Here is a 19,175-nt window from a genome sequence, read left to right on the forward strand (position 1 = left end):
GCCTGAGCCACTTGAGCCACAGGCGCCGAGCCACTACAAAAGTTTTGAGGCAGACTGTGTTATGGTCCCTTATTTCATTTCCAAGACACAGTCAGCAGCCTCCTATCTGATTCACCCATGCGAGTTTCAACTTGCTTGGCTCATCAGTGTTGCTGGGAGGACTTCGTTTGTTTCCATCTGTGTAGATCTTACGATTCTTGATTTTTGTATATCTCAAAACTTTCATAATGCCCCATAATAATATTAGAGCTAACAATAGATACAAAACAAGTACAGAAATATCATCAGATAAATGTCTAGCGGCTTTTAAAGTAAAGACAAGAACTCGGCAGCAATTGTTCAAAGCATTATTATATTTTGGTTACGCAATTATTTATTTTAATGAAGATGATGCCGGATCAGAAAGTGAAGGTTATATTTGTTCAAATCACAGCACATCTGATTTATTTAGAACAGTTTCTAATCAAAACACTAAAAATGTTATGTCAAAACAAAATCTTAAGGAAAAAAACAGTAAAATGAAAAATAAAGTTTTAGCATTTTAAGTGATACCTTTTGGTTTGGCGTTTTTAGTGGTCTGTTGCAGGAAAACTATTAATATGGAGTACCTTTACTTTTAATTATTTCTGAAGATAGAATATTAAAAGAAATCCTTGGACTCCTAAGTGTCTTATTGATGCAACTATTCAAGATATCCCTTCTGTACATCTGAATGAGTTGAAAGCCACTGATGCTGCAAATGGCATTCATTCTTTATTAAATTATTGCTTTTCATTAAAATCGTTTCTAATGGTAACTCTGAAATGCATTTTTTGTCTTTTTTTTTTGCCAGCCAATATTTCCGGGAATCTATACTTAACGATATCAGGAAAGCTCGTAATTTATACACTGGTAAAGAACTGGCGGCTGAATTGGCAAGAATTCGGCAGCGAGTAGACAATATTGAAGTCCTGACAGCAGATATTGTCATAAATCTGTTACTTTCCTACAGAGACATCCAGGTGAGAAGATACTGAGAGCAGAACGTTTGTCATGTTGTGTGTTAGAGGAATAAGAGAGTGTTAACTTCAGATTTCATTGGCCCCTAAGTAATTCATGTTACTGTAGGTAAGTTTTATGGACTTTCCTAAAGCTTTCCATCCTGTGATTTTTACGATAAATGAAAAAGACTCACAGGAGTTAACCATCAGTGATGGTGAAGGACTTGTATGCTAAAGGTCTGAATATTTCCTCCAAAAGAGCAAAACGAAAAATCTGCAGGTAGAACTAACCCGGGGAGAGCCTGCTGCCCCAACTGTATGTAGCCGGGGCACACCTGTCAGTCCATAAAGGAAAAGTTTGTTTTGGCAAATAGCAGACATTTTAGAGCTTTCTGGGCATGTCTTTTCCTCCTAAAACTTGCTTGAAATTGATAGTGCTGTCTCTAAAGAGCCAGAAGGGATACATATGTATTTGATTACTTACAAAAATTCCTTTTGAAACATGTACTATAAAACACATTAACATGCGGTATCATTTTTATTGACATGTCATAAAATTTTTAAAGTACAGCACATAGAATGGAATCCTTTCCAAGCTGGGGATTTGCTATGAAGTTTTTATAGGAAAATGTAACTGACTTCTGGTGTTTTGCTCCCACATCCAGCCTTTATGGTGTATGTGGCCCTTAGTGTCCCTGGCTAGAGTCGCTTACTTACGTGCAATGAAACCATTTTGCTATTTAGAATCAAAATGCTCCATGTCCTCATAATTTGTTTTTGTCCTGAAAGTGAGGGGTTAGAACACTGCATATCAGGGGTCTGGCTCTGTGGAGAAGTAAAGTACCCATATCTACAGCATTCTCATGTGGGGTATTTTTTGTTTGTTTTGCTTTTTGTCAAACATGGTAACTCTGTATTTCTAATGTTTTTATCTGTACAATCCAAACATCTTAGAAGAAGAACAAGTTTAGTTTCTTATAGGTTCTCCAAAGTACTCTGTGGATTCTAACTTCTCTTTTGAATGCCCTTCTCAGATTCAGGTATCGGGTTGTCAAAAGACATTTCCTTGTCAGAACTCTTCTCCTGAGGGTTTAATTCTATGCTATTCTCTTATTTGAAAGGACTATGATTCTATTGTGAAGCTGGTAGAGGCTTTAGAAAAACTGCCAACCTTCGACTTGGCCTCCCACCACCACGTCAAGTTTCATTATGCATTTGCACTGAATAGGTAAGAAGAAAATGTTTCTTTCTCTAAAACACTAACATATTATTGTTGAACCAGCAGATTTCTTTCTTTCTTTTTTTTTTTTAACCAGCAGATTTCTTACAGGGTGTTTACTATAACATTGCAACAAGTACCAGTTAGAATAGACTATTAATATATCTACCTCAACCCCGTGAAATATAGGAAACTTACATTCTGATTTTTTTCTGATTTCTTTTGTTAGTAAAAGAAGTGTCATACTATTTGTGCATTTAAATTCTTAAAATTCTTTTTCTTCTCTGTCAAAGTTTGTATTTGGTATTTATATTTTTTGTAAATTTTTTTTGAGACAGAATCTCACTTTGTTGCCTTCTTTAGAGTACTGTAGCATCATAACTCACAGCAACTTTAAACTCTTGGGCTCAAGTGATTTTCTTGCCTCACCGTCCCAAGTAGCTGGGATAACAGGTACCCACCACAATGCCTGGCTCATTTTTTTATTTTTAGTAGAGATGGGGCCTTGCCCTTGCTCGAGCTGGTCTTGAACTTCTGAGCTCAGGTGGTCCACCTGCCTTCACCTCCCAGAATGCTAGGATTATAGGTGTAAGCCACTGCACCTGGCTAATATTTTAATTTTTCGTAGAGACGGGTCTTGCTCTGTTGCTCAAGCTCATCTGGGACTCCTGGAATCAAGTCATCCTTCTGCCTTGGCCTCCCAAACTGCCAGGATTATAGGCATGAGCCTCTGTGCCCAGCCTCTGCCAAATTTATTGAGTATTTACTATATGTCATATAAGCCTCTTTGTCCTTATTTTTACAGATGAGGTAATTAAACTTGGAAAGGTTGGATAACTATTCTTCGAGGCTCATAATTAATGTGCCATACCACTGAGGGTCAAACTCAGATCCACCTGATGCTCAGGTCTCTGCTATCACCACTGGACTCTATTGCTTCTATCTTGAACAGTGGTTCTCAACCTTCGTAACACCAAGGCCCTTTAATACAGTTCCTGTGGGTCGTGACCCACAGGTTGAGAACCGCTGATCTAGAAGAAAATAGTCAGCATATTATTCAACCAGAGATTGTTTATTTCCTACTTATCCATCCACTAACCTTATCAATAAATATATAATGGGACCTAGGCGTGGTGGCTCATGCCTGTGAACCCAGCACTTCAGGAAGCTGAGGTAGGAAGATGATTTGAAGCAGGAATTTGAGACCAGCCCAGTTAATGTAGCCAGACCCCATCTCTACAAAAAATTGAAAAGATTAGCTGGGCATGTAGGCCAAGCTACTTGGGAGGCTGAGGCGAGAGGACAGTTTGAGCCTGGGATTTGGAGGTCACAGTGAGCTGTGATTGTGTCGCTGCACTCTAGTCTGGATGACAGAGCAAGACCCTTTCTGTAAAAAAGTAAAATAAAATAAATGTATAACAAAAGTATATTTTATCTTCTCACATATTAAACATCTTTTTCTTTAGATTTGACCAATTTAGATGAGACCTCTGCTCTTACTGCACAGTGTCCCAAAAGGTACCCCCAAAGTTTCATAAATAGGGAAAAATGGGAAATTTTAAATGTACTCTTATTTACAAAATATTCCTTACAAAGTTTTATTAAATATTTACAGGATATTTTCTATGTGTTGGCTACCACTTTTTTTTTTTTTTTTTTTTTGAGATGGAGCCTCAAGCTGTCCCCCTAGGTAGAGTGCCGTGGCATCACACTCACAGCAACCTCCAACTCTGGGCTCAAGCGAGTCTCCTGCCTCAGCCTCCCAAGTAGCTGGGACCACAGGTGCCCGCCACAACGCCCGGCCATTTTTTTTTTTGATTGCAGCCATCGTTGTTTGGCGGGCCCGGGCTGGGGATTCGAACCCGCCACCTTAGGTGTATGTGGCTGGCACCTTAGCAGCTTGAGCCACAGGTGCCGAGCCGGCTACCACTTTATAAAACTTTGTAATGATGATTTTATAAAGGCACATGTAGCAACAATTTCCCATTTTCCTTATGTATGACAACTTTAGGGATGACTTTTGGGATATCCTGTTGTTCTCAAATAAGTTCTTTTTGAAAGGTGGCATGGAATATATTATATTTTGAAATGAAGTTCATAAGAGCCTGTCATAATATTCCTTTGTTTTTCATTTTTCTTTCCTGAAATGTACTGAAATGAGAAGTGTATTTGTATGAAGCAGTATTCTAAATTTAAGGTATTTAGTACAAAGGATAAAATGTAATTTTATGGACAGAAGATTTGAAGTGGTAGTTAAGGACAGAAATGATGGCTCGGCGCCTGTGGCTCAAGCAGCTAAGGCATCAGCCACATACACCTAAGGTGGAGGGTTCAAATCCAGCCCGGACCCGCCAAATAACAATGACGGCTGTAACCAAAAAACAGCCAGGCGTTGTGGCGGGCACCTGTGGTCCCAGCTACTTGGGAGGCTGAGGCAGGAGACTCACTTGAGCCCAGGAGTTGGAGGTTGCTGTGAGCTGTGATGCCACGGCCCTCTACCTAGGGCGATAGCTTGAGGCTCTGTCTCAAAAAAAAAAAAAAGAAAAAGGACAGAAATGATGCCAGTTTTAAAAAGTTTTATTAAAATATCATTTATATACCATACAATTTACCCATTTAAAGAGTATAACTCAACTGTTTTTAATGGATTAATGGAGCCGTGTGACCATCAACACTACAAATTTTGTAACATTTTCATTATTCCAAATAGAAACCCCATACATTAGCAATCACCCTCCCATTGTCCTCTGAACACCCTAGTCCTAGGCAACCACTAATCTACTTTCTGTCTCTAACTTTGCCTATTCTGGACATTTCATATAAATAGAATCACAGTGAACATGGTTCTTTTGTGACTGGATTCTTTCACTTAGCATAATGGTTTTCAAGGCCCCCCAAATGGTAACATTTAGAGGATTTTTACATGGTTTTAAGAACTGCTTATACATACTTGCTATTTAAAAGCAAAATATGTAAAGCAGCTTCTTAGAAAAATCATTTGGTTACAAGTAGAATTTAGGCAACTCTTGGATTAGATTTGGGTTTTGGTATTGTTTGTGAATTCATTTGCACAGTGTTTTGAACAAAAGACATTGAAACTTGAGGTCAGGATTTTGTCCCTATTTAGAATAATTTACTCTGCCCCCTTGAAGACCACAAAACTACACCCCTCGTCTCATTGTACCAACTTGAACCCCACTCCCAGGAAGTTGGAAGGACTGTGGAGGGGTAAGCACAAATCCATCACCTTTATTAGAAAAGAATCTCAAAACAGATCCTTGTTGGACTCAGTAGACATACAACAGGATACAAATTAGGCTTAGGACAGATTTATGGAGGACGTTTACAATTACTGTTTTTATTTTGTCTAATTTCATTAATGTAAATCAATAGGTCAAATAGAGTTTTTAAAAAACAATCAGGCTTTATTGCTTCTGTAATCTACATTGAAACAACAATGTTATCTATTTTAGGAGAAATCTCCCTGGAGACAGAGCAAAAGCTCTTGATATTATGATTCCCATGGTGCAGAGCGAAGGGCAGGTCGCTTCAGATCTGTATTGCCTCGTTGGTCGAATCTACAAAGATATGTTTTTGGATTCTAATTTCACGGACACTGAAAGTAGAGACCATGGGGCCTCTTGGTAAGTATAAGTAAGCCACTTAATTAATAAGTCCATGATATAAAAAACCGTTAAAGTATTACTGTCCATTAGATTGTGTATTATGAACTAAATCATAGATTTTGTAAGTTGAGTAAATAATTTGATGACATTGCAGGGGTCCTCAAACTTTTTAAACAGGGGGCCAGTTCACTGTCCTTCAGACCGTTGGAGGGCCGGACTTTGGCCCCGGGACAAGTCGGCTGCTAAGCAGGACAGGCAGTGGCGGCAAAAACACCTGGTGGGCCGGATAAATGTCCTTGGTGGGCTGTAGTTTGAGGATGCCTGGTTTAACGTGACAGATTAAACTGCGATAAACTAGACAAAGATAATTTGAGAAATATAATTTTTTTAAATTAAATGATAGCTCTGTATCTAATGATAAACTCTGTATCTAATGATAATGTCTTTCAAAAATGAGGCTGAAATAAGGACAATTCTAAATAAATAAAAACAAATAATTTGTTGACAGCAGACCGTCACTACAAGAAATGCTAAAGGAAGCATTTCTACCCTTTAGGGTAGAGCGGAATGACATCAAATGGAAGCTTGGATCTATAGGAAGGGATGTAGGACTCTGTAAATGATAAATATGTCAATAAATATAAAAGATACCGTCAACAAAGTAAAAAAATAATTCATAAACCAGGTGCAGTAGCACATATCTGTGGTCCCAGCTACTCAGGAGGCTGAGGCAGAAGCATCACTGGAGCCCAGGAGTTTAAGGCCAGCCTGGGCAACATGGGAGACCCATCTCTAAAACAAAAATAATTACAGATAGAGATTAATGCTTGTAACCAATATAGGATCTGAACTCAGTGTATATAAATCATTTCCTTAAAAAAATTAAGAAAAGAGATCAAAAATGGGCATAGGATATGTATAGGTCATTCACCAAGGAAGAATCACAAATGGCTGATGATTTTTTTGTGTGTCCAGACAGGCTTTCACCCAGGCTAGAGTGCAGTGGTATGATCATAGCTCTCTGTAGCCTTGAATTCCTGGGCCCAAGCAATCTTCCGGCCCTAACCTCTTGAATAGCTAGGACTACATACAAACACCTGCCATTACGCCTGGCTAACTTTTTAACATTTTTTTGAGACTCTGTCTCACTATGTTGTCGAGGCCAGTCTTGAACTCCTTGGCCTCAAACAATCCTCCTGCCTCAGCCTCCCGAAGTATTGGGATTATAGATGTGAACTACCATGCTCAGCCAATGTATCTTAAAAACATAGAAACAGATTATTTTTAGCTAAAACAATGATATACAATTTTATACTGTTTAGATTAATGAAAATTTATAAATCTATCATATCAGTTATTGACAAGGATATTAGGGAAATGGGAGTCCTAATCCCCTGCTGATTGTAGTATGATTTTTATAAGCATTTAAAGATTTCTAGCATTATTGAGAAAAGTTCACTACTTGCATACCCTAGGGTTTGGCAGATTTATATCCTAGAGAAATTCTGGAAGTTTCTCTACATAAGAGATCCTACATTTAAAAAAATCTTTAAAAGAAGTTGAGCAAAATAAGGAAGTGGGCAGAAGGATACACAGAGTCAGTATCATTTATGTAATGTTTAAAAATAGTCTTAGAGATCTAGCATAAGTATAGATGCTGGATGGGCGTCATAAACTCCAAATTCAGTATCTTGGTGACCAGTGGGTAGGAAGAAATAGAATGACACCTAGGAGAGATTCACACGCAGTTTCAAGTACACTGCAAATGTTTATTTCTTAAGCTGGTCGAGGGATAGTATGAGGGAGTGTTGCTTTTGTTACTCTTCTGTACTTCCTAGTATGTCTAACACATTCCTTTAAAGGAGGCTATTTGAGTTCAGGAATTACTTTGGGATAGCCATAAAATTTTTCAAATTTGTAAAACAGAAATCTTTTATCATTTTAGTAGTTTAGAAAGACTGTCATAGTTCTTTTTGGTACTGCTATCACAGAATACCTGAGACTGGCTAATTTATAAGGAAAAGAAATTTATTTATCACGGTATTAGAGGCTGGGAAGTCCAAGATTAAGGGGCCAGCGTCCGGCAAGGGGCTTCTCGTTGCATCAGCTTGTGGCAGAAGGGCAAAAGGAACTTGTCCTTTTGTAAGAAGCCCACTCCCTCTATAATGAACCAGCTCTGAAGATAACAGCATCAATCCCTTCGTGAAGGCAGAACCCTCGTGGCCTAATCACCTCTCATTAGGCCCCACTTCCCAACACTATTGCACTGGGGATTAAATTTCCAACATGCTTTTGGGAGGACACATTCAAGCCCTCCTAAGGGCTAAAAGTAGAATAATGAGAGGAAAACTCAAGGAAAGCGATTTTCTAGATCCTTCATGGGAAGCCTTGTTTTGGACTTTTAAATTTGTAGTATAAATTTTTACTGCAAGGCAAAGAGTTTTATAGTTTCTCTTAACCAAGTTTTTTTTCTGGTGTTACAGAAGAGGAATATAACTATAAAGCCTTTTTGTTAGAAGATTTATAGTTTAGGAAAATTTTTGATGATAGGAGAATTAGAATCTGATATTTAGGAAACACGATGCCTAGTATAAAAGCTTTGAAATAGCAGTGGTAATGAAGTGCATAAGCAGTCCTAAAAAGCCTAATATTCCAAGGTCAGTGAATTCAAATGGAACACCACTTCTATGAATTTAGTGTGCATCGTGTACAGGAATAAACAGAAGTGTTTATTTGGAAACAAAACAATTTAGACTACTGAGAGCTTTCAAGGTTACAGAAAGTTCAGTTAATGAGTAGAATTTTTATCTAGTGTGTTTTTAACCTTCTACGTGTATACTTAACAGATCCTGCTTTCTTTTTTAGGATTTCCATTTAACCTAGGAACATTCACTTTCTCAAAAGAGCTCTGTGTTCAGGGTCTTCAGGTCAAGTTGAAGATGTCAGGATTTTTATAATGTCATGTTAAGCTGTTCATTAATTTTCTAGTAAGAACGGGGACAGCTGTTAGAGCTCGAAGATTTCTTTTTTTTTTTTTTATTAAATGATAGCTGTGTACATTAATGCAATCATGGGGTACAGTGTGGTGTTTTCATATACTATTTGAAATATTTTCATCAAACTGGTTACCATAGCCTTTTTGTCATTTTCTTAGTTATTGTGTTAAGACGATTATATTCTACTCTTAGAAAGACTCACTTGTACCCTTGTAGATAAACCATAGCGTGAAGATTTCTTTCTTTCTTTTTTTTCTTTTTTGTGAGACAAAGCCTCAAGCTGTCGCCCTGGGTAAAGTGCTGTGACATCACAGCTCACAGCAACCTCCAACTCCTGGGTTCAAATCAAGTCTCCTGCCTCTGCCTCCCAAGTAGCTGGGACTACAGGTGCCCGCCACAATGTCTGGCTTTTTTTTTTTTTTTTTTTGGTTGCAGCCATCATTGTTGTTTGGTGGCCTGGGCTGGATTCGAACCCCCAGCTCTGGTGTATGTGGCTGGCGCCTTAGCCTCTTGAGCCACAGGCGCCAAGCCAAGCTCGAAGATTTCTAGTGGCACAGCTTCAGGAGCTGATCTTGTGTGTGTGTGTGTGTGTGTCACTGCCTGATTTATTTAGTAATGTAAGAATGCCACTTTCACTGTAGCGTACACACGTACCTGCCTACAGCATACCATTATTATCATTATATATATTTGTCTTAAAAAGACACTAAGGAGGTTCCCTTTCCCCAGTTTTAAAAACTGGATGCTTTTTTATGCCCTTATCCTTATAAAGCAGTTTCAGTGTTTCTTAGTGTCTCAACTCAACTTCCACAGTAGTACAAACACACACTCATTTATGTTGGCATTTTCCCTGACCTCCCCCTCTGTTGTTAGAGCTGAGAAGGAAACTGCTGTGTCCAGGTGCTCAGTGTCAGCATCTGGCCAGTTGCAGCCAGGATCACTCCTTCCCTGAGTCATGGGTCCCAGAGGGCTATTTCAATTGACCTTTTATTTTGAGTCATAATCCTCTGAGTTTTCACTTGTCAAATGCAGGTGCTGGGATAAAGAGTGAGGTGTCATGGCAGATAGTCCCTTGGGCTTCTTTCCATGGACTGAATAATTTTCTGTTGGTTTGAATAAACATGTGACCATGGAAAGTTTGAGGATAAAAGCTTCAACTCACCAGAAAAGAACCTCAAGTGGTTATGATTCCAATGGCTCATCAAACACTTTCTTATGATTTTCCTTTTTAATACTGTTAATGACTTAAATGGTCTTGCCCCGTAATGGAGGGAGGAAGTTTTACACTCCTCTGAGCCTAGAATATAATTCAGGTATTGTGCAGAGCAGCCTTTTATTTCTATAGAAGTCCTTGAATACAGATCTATTTTCTGAAAGCTTTACTTGAGGGTTTCAGAATGTATGAAGACAGAAAAAGAGAAAACAATTTTAATGGTTTAGAGCAGCGGTTCTCAACCTGTGGGTTACGACCCACAGGAACTGTATTAAAGGGTCGCGGCATTAGGAAGGTTGAGAACCACTGGCTTAGAGTTTTTTAGGTTTGCTTAGAACAAACTTCTGTTGTTGACTCTTATCTGTGACAGAGGATGAATACACCCTACTAATTTAAGCGTTACAAAAAGAGTAGTTCTCTGACGTCTGATGTTTCGCATTGTCATTTCCTTGGTTATTTTCGTTCATTGACACTCTTGAGCATGCCTGAAATAATGCTGTTTTTTTCCCTATATTTAAATTTCTGCAATTCAAGTTAAAGAATGAAAGCTATCTTTTTCATCTTCAGGTACTTAAACTGTAGCCTAGTGGTAGTTTAATAAAAGGTTGTGCCTTTTCTCACAGCTGTTAAGTTTTAAATAAGTGAAGGCTGCAGCGGTGCCTGGGACGTGCACTGTTTAGGGATGATTGGACTACAGAAGGAACAAAGATGAGAGAGGAGAGTGTGGGAAAGTGGAAGGGAAGCCAACTTCAAAGTATGAGAAGTCGTGACCCAAGAGCCTAGTCTACTAAAAGTAATGGCCACCAAGTTTCTTAAGCGACAGATAGAACAACTGGAGGTGGCCCGAGGAATTATTATGGACAAATCACTGGGACTTAGAGGGCCATGGAAGTTCTAATTACCAAGATTCTCTCCACAATTTCTTTCTTAACCTAAAATAATAAGAAATAACCATAAAATTGTCATGTGGAATTACTATATAGATTGATTTATTTAGAACATTTTGTTGTATATGGTACTTGTTCACATAGGTAGAAATAATAGTCAAACTTTACAGTTCACAGGTGGGTTTTATACGTTACTAACTGTGGAGGCTTACATGCATCCAAGAACCTTGTGAAGTAGGCAAAGCTGACATTTCCCAACTGAAGAAATTGAAATTCAATTTTATGATGCCATGTGATTAATAAAATTTCAAATCTAATAACCTCAAACTCCAGGGTTCAAGTGATCCTCTTGTCTCAGTCTCCCGGGTAACTGGTACTATCCGCGCCTACCACAATGCCAGCTAGATTTTTTTTTTCTTTTCTATTTTTAGTAGAGCTGGGGTCTTGCTCTTGCTCAAGCTGGTCTCAAACTCTTGAGCTCAGGTGATCCGCCTGCTTCTGCCTCCCAAAGTCCTAGGATTGCAGGCATGAGCCACAGCGCCTGGCCTATCCATGGCTGTCTTTCCTGGACTTTCCAGGAGTAGACATTTCCAGAAATGTCTATTTATTTTTTAAAAAGACGTATGGACTGTTGGGAGACTAACAAGGGATCCGTGTTGACTCAGTCCTTGTAAATAGTATATAATCTTAGGCAAATTACTTAACTTTTAGGAAATTCCATTTTCTTATTTACAAAATAAGAGTAAGACTTGCCTTATGAGTTAGAATTCTCTTGGAATCCCGCAAGTGGCAGAACATCTCGCTCCAGTGGACTTAAACATAAGAAAATATATCTTCTAACACATGAACTTCAGAAGTAGGGCTGGCTAGGCTAAGTTAAGTCAGCAGCTTAAGAGTGTCAGCTCCCTCACTTTTGCCCTGGGTGGCTGTGCCCTCAGCTGTCTACTTAGTAGTTGCAAGGTGGCTATGGCCACTCCTGGATCAATCAAGCTTAGCTCCACCGATGTCATGGGGAAAACTCTATCTTAAGACTGAGAAAACATGCTCAGAAAAACCTACCCCAGACTTTCCTCACCTCTTTATGTTTCTGATATTTCATTATCAGTCCAAAACTACACAATCACTAGCAAGGAAGGTGGCATTATTGAAACTGCTTTAGACTAATCTCTTCAGGAGGGGTAAGTGCTTTTTTGTGAGGATTAGATGAAATAACATATGTTGAAGTCCTAGGATATAGTAGACATTTAGTGTTACATTTTTAGTGTATAATATGCAAAAATATTTTGTATTTCCTTACCTATGTGTTATAATTATCCATGCTCAAAATGGACATTTGACTACATTAAATTTTCTTTAAAAAAATCTTTCCAAGGGCAGTGCCTGTAGCACTGGACCCATATACTGGAGGTGGTGGGTTCAAAATATATATATATATATATATTTTTTTTTTTTTTGCAGTTTTTAGCTAGGCAGGGTTTATATATATATATTTTATAATATATATATATATATTTCCAAAGGTCCTTTTTCTCTTACTGGATCTAGCTAAACATTTTAGCTAATGAGGGAAAATTTGTAGAGTCTATATAATTTTTACACAGGCCTCGCATGAATTTCCTGTGTCATGTCTATCAGGGGGTCTCCTGAGATGAGGTGGTGCTTGCTTGAAATCACATTTGGTTCTGGAGAAGATGGTTTTTTCATTCTTAAGGAGAGATACGAAGTCATTTTGAGAACTTTCAAAGGAAATAAGATGCCTGTTCCTTAAAAGCATAATCATGTTTCTCATATTGTAATGCCAAAAAAGATCCATAACCAGGAAATTAAAAGCATTAAGTCTGTTTTTATCATTAATATGTTCATTTTTCCATAGTAACTTGGGAAAGAACAGAGCCTTGCCTTATCAACTAATTTTCTTTTACGTCAGTGACAGTCCTATTCAAACAGTAATGTGTGCCTAATAAAGATTTAGTTTTTACATTATTAATGCAGTTGGATTTACTTTGGAAGAGTTATGTAATAGATTAATCAACATACAAATAAAGATGAACGTCTATTTTTCCATTGACCAGGTTAGCCTTTATTTTGCTTTGCCTTGGCTTCAAAATGTCTTTTTCCAAGTTATCTGCATTTCCACCACCCTCCTCCCCCCTTTCTGACCGTCTCCAGGGTTTTATCTCACCATCAATCCATTAACATCATTTTTTCTTGGTCCTTCTTTGTGTATATTAGATGAGTTTCCAAATGTTGGACTATTTTTATTTTTAGAACATGGAGCTTGAAGAGTTCTCAGTAATGCAGGATGACACTCAGCTCATTGGTGACCAGATGTAGGTGGTTGCCAAGGTACCAACCATTCTAGGAGGACCTGGGAACTTGGGTAAGGCACATAGTGTGCCCACAGTGGCTTTGTAAACCACGTGCCCCTAGGGCATTGGTCTCATGCTTTGACCTTGATTTAACACCATATCCATCAGATGACAGAGTGGATGATGGATTGGATTGTGTTATAGCATGACCAAGTTGAAGTCTACGGATGAGAATAATGTGTCACTGTGAAGGTCTCCTAATTGTGACTAACAAATCTGGAGCACCTAAGGAGAGTGACTAAGTCTTGCTTTATGTACTTCCTCAGTTATCAGAGGAATGAGTAAGAGAACTAAATATTTGCCAGGCATTATGCTGAACGGGAAGGAGAATATGTAAGAACAGGAGGGATTTCACTCAGTGAACCAAAGCGATTGTTTCTAAACCTGCTGAATATCAGAATCACTTAGGGAGTATTTCAGCAATGGGAAATTCTTTGTTCCTGGACATTCTGCTTTAGAAGATAAATTTCATCAAAGAGGTTAATAGTAATCGATTAATATAACTATTCTTCTTCTTTTATTAAATGTTCAGGTTTTCCCCATATTTGCCGTCATTCTCTTCCTCCTCAATCTTTGTTGTTCATGTCCTCAAAGATTAAATCTAAACCCTTCGCTCCTACCCTGTCTCCCCTTCAGAGTTCTACCCAGTGAGTCTCCTCCTCCCATCTTTCTAGCCTTCTTAGAATATGAGTTTGCATTTTACTTGGAAAGAAGACCAGTGTAGACTGGTCATAAACATATGAAAACTATTCACCTTCAAGAGATCAAATTAGGGCAAGTTAAAATACCAAGCTGTTCTTCTTTTTGTTGTAATCAATTGGCAAGATGAAAAGAGATGAGAATACTTTATTTTTTTCATGAGGACAGTGTAAAAGTCACTCTTCCTACACTGCTCTTGGAAATGTGAATTGGTAAGACCTTTCTGGAAAGCTGCTTGGCATTATGCATCAAGAGCTTTGAAATAGTTCGTATTTTTTGACCCATTTTTGTCAGTGGGAAACTATCCTAAAGAAATAGCAGATATCGAGATAAAGATGAGCGATTCATCTTTGTACAGCTGTGTTCACTACATTGAATTTTGTGGTACAAAAAAATTGGAAGACATCTAAATGGTTGAAAATAGATACATTGTTAAATAAAAGTATAACATTCTCACATGATGGAATATCATCCATTCAAAATTACGGAGGGATATTTTTGGTGATAAAATACAGAGGGTACAAAAAGAATGTATATACAAAGAAAGAAAAAAATCTTAAAATTTTAATACTGAAGTCACATTTGACTTCTATAATTATCAGAGGTTTTCAAATGTGACATATTCATCTTTCGTTATTGGTATATAGAGTATTACAATTTTAATAGTTTTTTCCTTTCTTAAAATGCATCTTGCTTTGTGTACATCAAAAGAACATCAAAAGTGCACATCTTTGTACTTTTAAGCTAGTTTACAATCAGGTGACAAGGCCAGGTGCAGTGGCTCACACCTGTAATCCTAGCAAGCACTCTAGGTGGCCAAGGCAGGTGGATTGCCTGAGCTCAGAGGTTCAAGACCAGGCTGAGCAAGAAAGAGTGAGACCTCTGTCTCTAAAAAAAAAAAAAAATAGCCAGGTATTGTAGCAGGTACTTGTAGTCCCAGCTACTCGGGAGGCTGAGACAAGAGAATTGCTTGCGCCCAAGAGTTTGAGGTTGCTGTGAGCTATGACACCAGGGCACTCTACCAAGGGTGGCAGGTGAGACTATCTTAAAAAAAAAAAAAAAAACAGGTGACAAGAGCAGTGCCAATAATAAGGCAATCCTTAAAGAAATATCTGTTGCTTTGAAAGTTTGCGAGTGAAGTTTACATTGTTTAAATGTAATACTGAATTGAAGAATGCAAATTATTTACCCTCTTTGAACAGATATTTAGTACTAACAGAAAAAGTCAACAGGAATGGGAATAGCTTCATACTGTTACCCCAATACAGCCATTCATAATTGTCTTAAGATGTAACTGTCTAGTTCCCTCCCTGAGATTTCTTTCTTTCATGAAGTCTTCTCTAATTTCACTTACATCTAATCATTTTATTTCTCTATCTGTAGATAATGTCGCACTATTAATCATTGTTTACAGGTTTCTTTATGTATAGATGTATATGATCATGTTTATTTATGCTCTTGCCAGTTAAACTGTGATATATTCAATAACATAAAACTCTTCTTTGATGCATTTTCATGGGCACATTCAGCTTCTGCCACTAATACTTATGAAGTATTAGTCTTTTGTGTAATGAGACTGATCAGATCTATTTTGTGGAAAACACCATGTTTTTCTTTTCTTTCTTTTAAAAAATCTTTTTTTTCTTTCTGAAACCAAGTCTCACTCTGTTGCCCCAGGCCAGTGCTGTGGCATCGTCATAACTCCCAGCAACCTCGTCCTCCTAGGAGTTAAGTGACCCTCCTGCCCCAGCCTCCTCAGTAGCTAGGACTACAGGTGTCCAATATGACACTTAGCTAACTTTTCCATTTTTAGTAGAAATGGAGTTTCACTCCTGCTCAGGCTGGTCTTAAACTCCTGAGCTCAGGCAATCTACCTGCCTCAGCCTCCCAGAGTGCTAGGATTACAGGTGTGGGCCTCCCGGCCCAGCCCAGCCACCATTTTTTTTTTCTGAGAATGTGTCACCATCTGTTTCTGTTGCAGATAGAATATAAACTATCCTTAATACAAAAACAGTTCTCTTGGCTTTTTTTTTCCTTCTCATTTTTATTTTTATTGTTTCACTCAATTCCCTTTTTCTAAAAATAAATTTAAAAAAGCAAACAAAAAAAACCCAGAAAGTAATGAAAAAGGGCCAAAGAACTTTTTAAACAAGAACCAAAGGGTAGACAGTATAATACGGAGAAGAGGACTCAGGCTATGGAATCCAGTGGAACCGGGTAGAGTTCCTGCTTGATCACTTCTACACCACATGACAGTATTTCTGTGCTTCAGCTTCCTTATTGGTAGGGAATTCCCCCTTCCTTGAAGAGTTGTCAGGGTTAGAAATATTATGTCTGAAATGTTAATGTCTCCTTCAGTGCCTTGTACCTGCTGGGTGCTCAGTCATCAGAGGCAGGTACTAGTAATTGTCTCTCTTTACCATTGGATGTTATTACAGCTTTATTTGGTAGAGAGCATCATCTGTGCTGTACTCTGTTACTGTTAGAAGTACTCTGTCACGCTTTGTAGGAAGATTATGTGTTCCTACCCCGTGACACTGGGCTTGGTTGAGTGTTTTGACTGATGTGCGTTCTAAGGAGAGGCTTTGAGAGTCATTCTGTGATCACGACATACATACTTTTTTCTGGGCCATTTGCATGAGACGCCTACCCCTTCAGCCTGGATCTTGGAAGGAAGACAGTGTAGAGCAGAGCTGAACGTGACCCAGAGTTTATGACATAGACACGTGGCATGAGCAGGAGCTGCAAGCCACTGAGATGTGCCAATTGTTTGATACTCTGGTGCACTTGACCTGAAGTGACTGAGACATAGTCTGGCTAAAGTAGATAATTTCATTATTTTGACATCACATAATTTTTATCAAGTTTGACTTGAAAAAATAAAAAATTAACACCAAGGAACTAGAGACTAAATAAGGCAGAAATAAGGATCAGCTTACTTGCTAGGACTGAACTTTATGTCAACGAGCTTTTTAGTAATAGGATGAAAAAATCATTAGCACTTCCTCAGAGGAGGAAACTTAAACTTGTCCTAGGAATAAATTAAAGGAATTTCTCATGTTAGACCTTGTGTAGAACAGTAGTTAACGTTGTTAACAATTAATTAATTAAAAGTTTACATTGTCAATATGTTTATTGAAGTGGTGAGCTCCAGTAACATTAAAATAGAACACAGTGAATGGGATTTGCAATTCACTCATTTAATTGTGGTCCAAGGATGTAGTTTCTGGTTGTGTGGTTTTTATTAAGATCAGGGTTTAGATCACTAAAGGAAGAGATAATAGATTATTTGTATCTCATATGAACTGCTGTATTAATCATTTATCTCAGTCTAGTCTTTGGTAGAAAACAGATGCATTCTTTCTACATTCCACAGTATTTTATAATCCCCTGCAATTTGTCAGGCATTCTGATGATTCAAGTACTGGAGATTCATTGGTCAGCATGAGTGACAAGGTCCCTGCTGTCACGGAGTTTACATTCTATTGGGTAGATAGGATAAAAAGAAAGATTTGAGATTGTTATACATTCTGTAACAGAGAACAATTCAGTGTTTCCATTTTTTTCTTGTGCCACACCAATATAATTCTCAAGAAATATTTTCATTTCATCCACACTGTGTCCTATTTATTAGCATAAAGTTGTTCCAAAGACCTTTTATCCTTTTACTTTGTTTTTAGTGCTGAGAGAATCTGCACTGATATCTCCCTTTTTGTTTATGAGAACATAGCAATAATTTTTGTTCTGTTTCCTTCTTTCTGCCTCTCTTTCTCTCTCTTCTCTCTCTAATGATCAGTCCACCTAGGAGTGCATCAACTTTTTGAGTCTTTGCAATGAACCATCTTTTAACTACTGATTTTCTTTTTTGCAAATCTGCTTTCCATTTCATTGATTTCCACTCTTTATTATATCCATCCTTCTACCTGGGGGATAATTTGCCGTTCTTTTTCTAAATGGAGGCTTTAGTGCATTGATTTTTCAACCTTGTTCCTTTTCCAGTATATACATTTAAAGGTATGATTTGTTTTGTTTTGCAGAAATTTGACATATTGGACTTTCAAATGTTGTTCAGTTCAAGTACCTTCTATTTTTTAATACGATTTCTTCTTTCACAACTGGGTTATTCAGAAATGGGTTTCCAAATCTCCAAACATATCTTTGTTTGTTGTTCTCTCGTTTAATCCTCGTGTGGTAACAGAACATACTTTGAATTCAGTCCTTTGAAATTTGTTGAGAAGTGTTTTATGGTCCAGAATGTGGTATACAGTTGTTGGGTGTAGTTTCCAGAGAAGTCAGTTAGATTAGTCTGGTTAATCAAGTTGTTCAGATCTTCTGTACCCTCACTGATAATTTTTATCTGCCAGTTTGATCATCACTGTGAGGATGTTTTAAAATCTCTAGATATGTGCAGTGCCTGTGGCTCAGTGGGTAGGGCACCGGCCCCCATACCAAGGGTGGCCAGTTTGACCCTGGCCCAGGCCAGCTAAACCAGCAGTGGCAACTGCAACAAAAATAGCCAGATATTGTGGCAGGTGCCTGTAGTCCCAGCTTCTCAGGAGGCTGAGACAAGAGAATCGCTTAAACTCAAGAGTTGGAGGTTGCATTGAGCTGTGATGCCATGGCACTGTACCAAGGGCGACAAAATAAAATTAAAATCTAGAGATTTTAATAAAATAAAATGTGATTACCGATTTTTTTTTTTTTTTTAGTTCTGTCCATTTTTTGCTTTTTGCTTTTGAAGCCATGTTAATGTGATAGTTACTTTTAGGGCTGTCACATTTTCTTGTTGAATTACCTCTTTATTGTTATGGTTGTGCCTCTTCATCTCTTATAATAATTTTTGTCTTAAAGTTGATTTTTGTCATGATGTTAATATATAATCATAATATATTTGTTTAGTATTTGGATGATACAGCTTTATGTTTCATTTTACTTTCAGCCAACTTATGTCTTTATATCAGCTGATTTTTTCCTTATCCAAAATTCTTGAGACCAGACGTGTTTCAGATTTGAGTTTTTTTTTCAGATTTTGGATATTTGCATTATAGTTACCAGTTGAGCTTCTTTAATATGAAAATCTGAAATACAAAATATTCCAATAAGCATTTCCTTTGCACATCATATTAACACTCAAAAAGTTTTAGATTAAAAAAAAAAAAGGCTTGGGTCGGCGCCTATAGCTCAAC

The 19,175-nt window shown here is 37.8% G+C and overlaps 1 protein-coding gene across 2 annotated transcripts in view; it reads left to right on the forward strand.

Annotated features, from left to right (window-relative positions):
- MAP3K5 (mitogen-activated protein kinase kinase kinase 5) overlaps positions 1-19,175 on the forward strand; it is a 208,202-nt gene that overhangs the window by 84,596 nt on the left and 104,431 nt on the right. For both annotated transcript variants that reach the window (XM_003790296.3, XM_023513499.1), the window contains 3 exons: positions 833-1,001; positions 2,102-2,208; positions 5,673-5,843. In XM_003790296.3, the coding sequence (XP_003790344.1) occupies positions 833-1,001; positions 2,102-2,208; positions 5,673-5,843 (447 nt within the window). The remainder of the gene's footprint in view (positions 1-832; positions 1,002-2,101; positions 2,209-5,672; positions 5,844-19,175) is intronic.

The sequence above is a fragment of the Otolemur garnettii genome, unplaced genomic scaffold (genome assembly GCF_000181295.1).
Source record: "Otolemur garnettii isolate 467f Iridium unplaced genomic scaffold, OtoGar3 scaffold00042, whole genome shotgun sequence".
Taxonomy (NCBI): domain Eukaryota; kingdom Metazoa; phylum Chordata; class Mammalia; order Primates; family Galagidae; genus Otolemur; species Otolemur garnettii.